This window comes from Tupaia chinensis, unplaced genomic scaffold (genome assembly GCF_000334495.1).
Source record: "Tupaia chinensis unplaced genomic scaffold, TupChi_1.0 Scaffold148587_1, whole genome shotgun sequence".
NCBI lineage: Eukaryota > Metazoa > Chordata > Mammalia > Scandentia > Tupaiidae > Tupaia > Tupaia belangeri.
In genome coordinates this window covers 1,121,887-1,131,229 of record NW_006208436.1, presented here as the reverse complement: position 1 = coordinate 1,131,229, position 9,343 = coordinate 1,121,887, and the positions used below count along the sequence as shown (strand labels likewise).

Here is a 9,343-nt window from a genome sequence, read left to right as displayed (position 1 = left end):
CGCTGCTTACTGCTGGTCGCTTCTTTTCGGGAGGTGGCGGTCACTGTTGCTGCTAAGAAAACCGACCGCATTTCCAGGGCGAGTCTCCTGGTGAGAAGTTGAGACTCTGCGCCTCCCGCCCGGACCCACATGGCTTGTTACCTGGTCATCAGTTCGAGACATCTCAGCAATGGGCACTACCGGGGCATTAAAGGAGTCTTCAGAGGGCCCCTCTGCAAGAACGGATCTCCCACTCCGGTAATGTGCGCGCACACACATACACATAGGTTCAAAATCAACATAAACAAAAAGCCACTGAGAGGTACTGTCCTGGTGCAAGAGGGTGGTGGATAGCTAACTAGAAACCTTACCAGCGGTGTATTGTGACTGTTGATACAGTTTATTGAGAGGCTATTACTCAGAGGGGGTGTGTGTTTACATGTGTGTTTTCAACACAGTCATTAGAATCTAAGTGCTGTGGATGCAAATAGTTACTGAATGCAGTTAGCTGCAGAGCTGTGAAGGTAGCTCCTCTGTGCTGTCAACTTAGGAATCTGCTGATTTGGGCAGCGTGGAAAGTTTGAGTGACACTTTATAATGTGCATTTGTGAAGTCATCAATGGAGATTAGTTTAATGCTGTCGTTGGTTTATAAGAAAATAAATGCGTTAAAGATTTTGCCTCACATCATTGCTAAAGGGAAGGGAAAGGTGTGGATATCCAAACTTGATGAAATCTAATGCTTAACTATGCAGGTTCTTTAAAGGGAAGGGAAACAAGAGTAAAATCTGAATTGGGACGTTTGTTGCACTATATACAGATATATTAACATTCAGTTTCAGTGATTCCTCTTTAAAGTTACTAGAGTATTCAATTTAATTACTCTTTGATTTACTCAAGGGCTTTTTATAAATAGTTCTGTTCGGAATCTATGACTTAAATATGAATTCGCCCCTTGGTACGTACTACAGACAAATGTTTTAAAGATTCAAACATGTTTCAAGAAAATGTGTGTGTATGTAATGATATTTTTAAAAAGTTTTGAGCTATTAGTAAAAAAGTATCCAAATGTACAAAACAACTCTTCACATTTAATGTCAAAAAAAACCCCAGTTTTTAAAGACTGATATAGCCAAGAAAACTTACATTACCTGATTTTTATTTTTATTTTTATTTTAGTGTTTGGCACTTTCCATGCTGGTTTAATGCTTCGTTAGCATGGATTATTCAAAACTGCAATATACCATAAAAATCTTTGATTAAGTTTGATAGGTGATTTGCATGAGAAATCTAAAATCAGAAAGTATGAGTACCCAGAGATACCACTAGGATTCCTATTACGACAGACTATTGCCTCCTGTGCTTTCATGCTCTGTGAAGAGTGGGTGATTGCCAGCCCCCCACTATAAGGTACTGAATCAATAGTGTTACATGGAAAATACTGTTTATATTAGCATTTAGGATTAATCCTCTAGGGTTAGAAAGGACTTGGAAAGTTCTGGCTGAGTAAAGCCCACATTCAATCTTTCTAAGTAGTAGGTCTGAATCACTCCTATTTTTAAAGATTCCCAGGACTGGAGTTTCCGCAGTCTCAGCAAACCACTTTAATGTTTAAACAACTCACAGTGTCAGGAGAATCTTCCTTATAGTAAACGTAAATCTTTCCAATTCCTGTTTAAGCCCATTTTTTTTTCTTTAAAACCTAGAATGTCTCACCTTTCTCATAGGTATTAACTTCAATGCTTTGATAAACTCTGTGGCTGTCTCCTAGCCCTGCCTTTAATTGTAGAAATCAAAATGGGATAGATAGTGTGTTGTCGTGTGTACTGTGTGCTCAGTAATACTCAGGATAAAGGGGGAATTGCTCTGTAAGTCCTACACTAGTTCTATTTAAGTTAGACTGTCATGTTAATCTTCTAAAATCTCTGGTTTGCCAAGAAAATTTCTGTCACATAATCAAAAAGTGCCCATTGTCCCCGATTCTGGTCACTTACCTTCCAAGAGCCTGACTGATTTCACAAGGACTGGTTTCGCGAATGTGGTTGTGAAAATTCAGCCCACTGTCCACATGGCTGTGCTGGCCGACCAGGGCTCCCCAGGTGCACCACACCCACGGGACAGTTGTTCTTCACTTCGACTCATTGGATGGTTCTGTCCAGTGTTTACAAATTGAATTTACTAAATTATATGTGTCTCATTTCAATATATCTAAATTAACCTGTATATGTGCTTCCTAAACCTATTGAATTTATTTTGTCTTCTTTTACATTTTACTATAGAACTTGAATGACATTTTTGGGGATTTGAATAGTTCACACATGAGCTCTAGAATGTGTGAAAAATTGATGTCCATTTATTCTTTGTCACTGGCAGTTTGTTGAGACAAGTTTTCCAAGTTGAAGTCTCTTCCCGTTGCATAACACATTGTCTTTCTCCCTTAGTTAAAGAAGGTCACTGTCTTCTGGACCCTAGATCCCTGAGCATTTGAGTAGGTTCCTGATCTAGATCAATGTCTATTTGTCTTCTTTATCAATGAATTGTGAAGCATGAAATGAAAAGCTATGGTTATATATCGTTTTTAAAAATATTACAATACACATCCTCAGTTACTTTCAGATTGACATAAATGTATTGACTTTTCTCCTTCAGTATAAGTATTAAACTCATATACCCATAAAGTATAATCACCTATTTTTTCTTTAAAACACATAGCTATTCTGACAATACCTCTTGAAAATTTATGGCCAAGTATGGTCTAAAATTGACCTCTACATCATGAGTTTAGTTATTTCTACACACCGAGACTCAGTTTACCTAGGGCTATAAGTTGGACTATACTTAGTTGATTTAACTAATTCTTACTAAGTTCTCCAGTATATCAGCTTTGGTTCTTCCTCTTTCAGTTTGAGATTTTCTACCTTCTACTTTATTCCACCTTTTTCTGTTTTAACAGGGCTGCTTAAAATTAGTACTTGGTATTAATATTTGGTAAAACACAAATGTTGAATGAGACTAATCTGTACCTTCACTATTGAAAAGAAAAAGCCATAATTCCTTGGTGACAGAATAAGAGTTTCCTCTTATATTTTTTGCCATAGATACACCTGGAAAATATCAATTTAAGATTTTATTCTCTTAGATATAATTATTCAAGTACTTCAATTATCCAATACCTCAAGAGTATATAAATAACATATACTTAAAATACTTGTATAGATTTGTTATGTTCAAGTCACATGTCTGTAAAATATGAACATGTGATATTAAGCTGAAAGCAAAAAAGAGAATGATTATATTAATAAATGTTTTTAATTTCAAAAGACTTAACTTAGAAAACATACTGAATCCTTATATGGAATCCTTGCAATTAATACTTAATGGTATACTTGAGAAATAAATAAAGCATTTTACCCCCAAACAATTTTCACAGATCAGTAAACTGAAAATCCTAGAGTGAAATTCAGCTTCCATCTTCAAAGTGAAAACATGGAAATGTCTTATCTATTGCAACTCTCCTCTTTTTAGAGACTATGTAGAAAAAAATAGCATACTGCTTTTCATTTTAATTAGAATGTGAATAATTGATTTGAGATAGTTTATGTTACTTTAAATCCAGGAATAGATTAAAGAAAAGAAAAATGAGAGAGTATTACATTGGGCTCAGTGATAGAGTCTCTATTTTTAGCAAATAATTGTGTATCCTACCACATTTTAAAATATCTATCTCCTACTTTTCCTTAACTCTAAAATATGACTGGATGAGGACTTCAAAAATGAGTATGTGACTCACGTAAACATGACAAGTAGGTAGACAGAGTTAGATAGATACTAAGGTACAGATACACAAACATTTTTATTTGTGCTCATATGCATAAGAAATTACCTGTGTATGTCATCAACCATATTTATAGTAAAACTTTGTTACAATTACTGAAGTATTCACAAAGAAAACAATCTATAGATGAGTTTTTTTGTGAACTTTTAATTTCTTCTTTCTTTTGAATTCAATGTACCAATATTTTCTAGGTAAATCAAGAATATATTTGAAATGATTCTTTTTAATGTTTTGAATTCTTAAAAATTTCCATTAAAGAGAAAGAGAGAGAGACAAAAAGAGAGATAGCACTCCCGACAGGGTCTTGACACCATGCTCTAGCCCCAGCTTCATGGAACAGAGTGCAAGTACATGTGCAGGTGTACACAGGGAGGTATCTGGTTACAGACCCTGAACTTCCCTGTGGAGACCGCCTCACAGAGTGTCATGTTTCACCACTGTACCACCATCTTCTGTGCCTGCTAAAAATCAATTCTTAGTCATTTTATGTAATCTAAAGTATCACCTCAAATTCAGATTCATTCGAGTGTAGTGTGTTGTACTTAACTTAATCTGACTGTAGTAGTAAAACTATCATTGAAGATACCCATTGATTAAATGTTTATAGTTGTAGAATTTTTCTATGGTACAAGTTTAGCTTATCAATTCTTTGAATCTTAGAGTGGTATTTCTTAAGGAATGTTTATTTCTGAGAGTACCAAAGTTAAAAATCCAGAAATAGCTCTGTTTCTGGGAATACGTACTGTTTTTCCCTAAAACATTAGATGTGAATGAAATTCTTGGAATTGTTATTTGAGCATTAGATCTAGATCCTTGGATTTTTTTTTTTTTTTATGGTTAGTGCCTTCATTAGAACGTATAGATTTGACTGAATTGCCTAACAGAGGAAGGAAGCATATAAATGTGCATTTTTAATTGATAAAAATCCTGTAGAGTTCTCTTTTTATAAATCGTAAATAAGGGGCTGGCAGGTGACTTGGTGTTTAGGGCACTGGATGTCCACAGGGTTGACCACGGTTCTGGTCCTGAACTTGGTGGCTTGCTTTCATACTTTCCCTTTTTCTCTCTCTCTCCCACTGTCTATCTCTGGTCAAATTCAAAAATAGTAATACAAATAAAATTAAATAAATAAATAACACTTTAAAAAGGTGTAGGTAAAAGAAATTCTAGAAAAGATGAATTTCCTTGAAGATGCTTCCATCCATAGAACTTCTCAGATGAGGAAATGAGTGCCACAATGTCCTTATTCTTTTTTCTAAAACTTATAATATTAGATTGCGTGTATTTTCATTATGCTTAATAAGTAAGTAAGTGTTAAACACATTCAAAAATTCTCTCAAAAATTTGTCAAATTCTCTCAGGTGCCAAATATAATTATGAAGACATGCCCTCCTATAGAGAAGTCACCTGCCTCCTCTTCTTGAATTCATGAATGTATAATACTGGCTTTCATATTGAAACTTTGAGATGTTTTAAAGAAGACTTAGTTCCAATTCTTATAATATATGCTTTTCTAGTGTCAGTATCATATTAAGCAACCTCCTTTCTTCTTATTGACTTTCCAGTCTTTTTTTCTTCCTCAACTAATTTTAGAAATCTGTAGTTAGCATTTTGGTTTCAAAAGGAAGTGGCAACATTCTAAAACTTAAATTTGTGTTTACTTGACTTCTGAAAGTTTTCATGACAGGAAGAATCAAACGAGTATTTGGATGATATAATTACTGGCTCTTATATTAATTTATTTCATAATTAAAACCAGAGAGATCAGATCCCTTGATTTGTTTCTTTTAGATATACAATTAAGATAAACTATTTTAGTTTTCTGCTCCATAATTTGGAAATAAAATAAAGACACATTGGCATCATGTGTAGGCTAACTGGGCATGGCATTTAGCATAGAACTCAGACATTTGCAGTTTTAAAAAAGTGTCAGTTGTAACTGAGATCTTTGTTGTATAATGTGCATGCGTGAGATACATAATTTTCATGTGTTAAGTATTAACAGAGCTAGAAATGTCAGTAGGTTTAAGTCTATAATAGGAGTAAGGAACAAGAAGAGTAATAGATATCTCATATAATTTTATCAAGTATATTTCAGTGTGAAGTTGGTTTGTTCACATACACATTGTAATAATAATTCTTTAGTATCTATATGCACATATTTTGTGGAAAATAATTTAAATAAAAATTGAAATACGAATGCTACTTTGCTTGAAAATGTCTTTTGGTGGTAACAAACACTTGTGTAAATAAAAATTTAGGTAACTCATAAAATGATAAGTCATAGCATTTTGTACATAGACTTTGCAAATCAGTTTATTTAGTAGATAAGGCCTGCCTGGAAAGAAAAGTTAAATATGCTTATGAAAAGATATAGTTATGGTGATAATAGGGATTTCCAAATTATACAATCTGTATTGCATTAGACGTATTGCACTAGAAGTACTTACTGAAAAGAAATTCTGGAAAGATGAATTACTTAACCTTAGCATTCTCAGTTGTAACAGATATTCTTAGCATATTAAAGACAAATGTGCAAAAGAATACTATATAATATTTAGAATAGACAAGGGTTTTTTAATGTACTTTTTTATGACCAGAGGACATGTGTGCTCACCAAAGAGAGAAGGAGAGATAGATATATATAGAGAGACAGAGAGTAGGGTGTAGTCAAGCTGTCATTTCTCCTCCATTCTGTCAAGATTTGGGGTGCTCACACACATATGTTTAGCATGTTTTTCAAGTCACCAGGGATGGGACCAGAACTGTGGTTGGTCCTGTGGGATCAGAGTTCCTTTAACCACTAGGCTATAGGGTAACCCATTCATTAATGAGCTTAATCATACAGAGATACAACCCTGATAACATGTATTGAATAAACTCTTCCATTTAAATTTGATATCTAAAATCTAAACATGTACTTCTGAGGAACTGACAATATCTAGCTTTCTCTTCACAGGAAAAGAAGACTATATAGTTTTGGTAGGAAGCCCAGGGGTTAATTTGTGACTTAAGAAAGTGATAGGGATTGGTAACTTTGATCAGAGCAACACGATGGCCTTACCTCGGGTCCTCACTTATTCTCAGTCTGGTTCTTTATTTTCCATGGCTCTCATTCTTTTAAAATTTATCTTTTGTTGCTTTCATGAATAAAGTTTCTTTCAGATGACTTAGATCCATTGCAAAAGCAAGTCAGGCTATAAATAAATAATGTAATATAGATGTTCAAATATAGGAATGCCAGTCATTATATGGTACTGGACAACTTTGAGAATGATTCATGGAAAGTATTCATTTTGTTCATTTCTAGCAAGTATAATCACGGCTGCCAATTTTTTGCTTTGACAATTGGTAAATTCCTTTTGGCAAATTTTATTTCACTTTCATGTGGGTGTTAGAGGCAGAGGATAGTTTATTTTGAAACAGATACTGCCAGTTAGTATTTTCTAAATAATCTTCTCTTTCCCTATCATTCTTCTTGTTATTAATCTTTATTTCTTTCATCCAAATGATAATCACTTCTTTCAATATCTTTTCTGGTTTATACATAAATGTTGGCCTATACGTCCAACCCCAGGCGCTATTCCATAGTCCCTTCAAATGGTGAGAACCAACCTGTCTATTCTCCTACTCAGACTTCCAAGTTTCTTTTCTGCTTATCGACATGAAACTTTTGTCTTTAGCTCAGGATTTAGAACATCCCCCGTATCTCCATTCAGAACCCACCTACCAGTGTTCTTCCCCTCCCTTCTTCCCACAGCTATTACTCAGCAGTTCATGTGTCCTGTGTACTTCCTCAGCATCAGATAAATAATGTCAGCACTCCCCTTCCACTCACACATGTCCTTTCCAGATCCCCATTTTGCTATGAATAATTATAATCCTAATGTCTTTCTTGGCAAACAAAGACTATATGCATTTCCTTTTTGTGAATGAAATAAATGCCATATTCTAAACATAAAGTGACCATGCGGCTTCTTCTTTTGAATCGTGGAGAGAATGGAGGCTCCAATTAAGTCAGACCCTTCCTGTTGATTTATTTCATCTGAATGTGAAGTGAAGCAACATGGAGGTGGCCATATTAATTACATTCACGTTCTCTAACGATGTTTAAAATTCTTGGATAATATTTAAGTCTTCATGCTCCAGTTGGCACCTGCATCTTCAGCTTTCCCTCTGTTCCTCTACCTGATTCTATGCTGCAGTTATGTAGAGCTACTTAAGAGTTCTTTACAGACCTTCATGCCATTGCACACACGTTCTCCTCTGCCAACATCTTTTCTTCCCTTCCATTTGTTGAGTCATACTTCATATATTCTTACTGTCTTCAGTAAGGAGTTCTGTCCTCATGTGACGATGCTGAGCTTGCTATCATGGGTCGAGTGCTTTTCTTATGGATTGCTCTCACATCTATTGCTTACCTTGGTTATTGCTCTATCTCCATTTTGCCAGGGGATGTGGAATCCTTGGGATATGTCTGCTGTCATTCTTACCTTCCCATATCTGTGCATAGCCTCAGATTTATCCTATTCAATCAACTAATATTTGTTCAATGAATGAAGGAATGTATGAACAAATGGATAATAGACAATACAATATCATGTTCTTCAATGTTCAGGACCCTGAAGCTACTCTGGGAACAACACTGTAGCTAGTATGACGAGTATAGGAAATCTCCATCTGGTTATTGACTTGATGTCTAAAAGCTGTTCGAACTTAATGAATTCTGTGATTACCTCTTAAGCAACTTCCCTGTAAGAAGACCATTAGGGGTAGCTCTTCAGTTATGCTATGTATTTATTTTGAAACAAGTGAAATTTATGCTTAAATAACTTATACAATGGGACCAGCAGTTAGCGTAATGGCTATGTTGCTGGACTCCCACATAGTCGACTGTGGTTCGCGTCTCGGACCTGGTGGCTTAAAAGTCACGCCGGGCGCGTGTGCGTGTGTGCCCAAGATCCCGAGAGGAGAATGGAGGAGAAGGGATTGTGGTGTGACTATTGCCCCTGGGGGTGATTTCTCACTTTCTGTCTCTCTGTCTCTCTCTCTCTCTGTCTGGCGAGCACACGCACCCTATAGCAAAAACCTCTCCAACAAAAAATAATAACTTATACAAATAATGATTTTTATGTTTTCTTTGTACATTAAACATTTTTAAATGCTAGTTTTAACAATGACTAGCAATTTTATAACTTCTCTTAACTCCAGTTTCCACTTCTTCATTATGGGAAAGGATGATCTCTAAAATGGTAGCTTGAGCCTAGTGTTTGACATTCAGAAAAGTCATGATGTGAGATAATGGCTATGTTGCTGGACTCCCATGTAGTTGACCGCAGTTCGAGTCCCGGACCCAGTGGCTTAAACATACGCTGGGTGCATGTGCGTTCATGCCCAAAATCTCAAGAGGAGAATGCAGGAGAAGGGATTGCAGCATGGCCATCCCCCCTGGGGAGTGATTTCTCACTTTCTGTCTTTCTGGCAAGCACACGCCCTATAGCAAAAAAAAACTCTCAAAAAAAAAAAAAAA

The 9,343-nt window shown here is 35.5% G+C and overlaps 1 protein-coding gene across 1 annotated transcript in view; it reads left to right on the top strand.

Annotated features, from left to right (window-relative positions):
* Positions 1-129: 129 nt before the first annotated feature.
* Positions 130-9,343, top strand: part of ZNF804B (zinc finger protein 804B) — a 626,682-nt gene continuing 617,468 nt past the window's right edge. The window contains exon 1 of the mRNA XM_006170486.3: positions 130-237. Within this exon, the coding sequence (XP_006170548.2) occupies positions 130-237 (108 nt within the window). The remainder of the gene's footprint in view (positions 238-9,343) is intronic.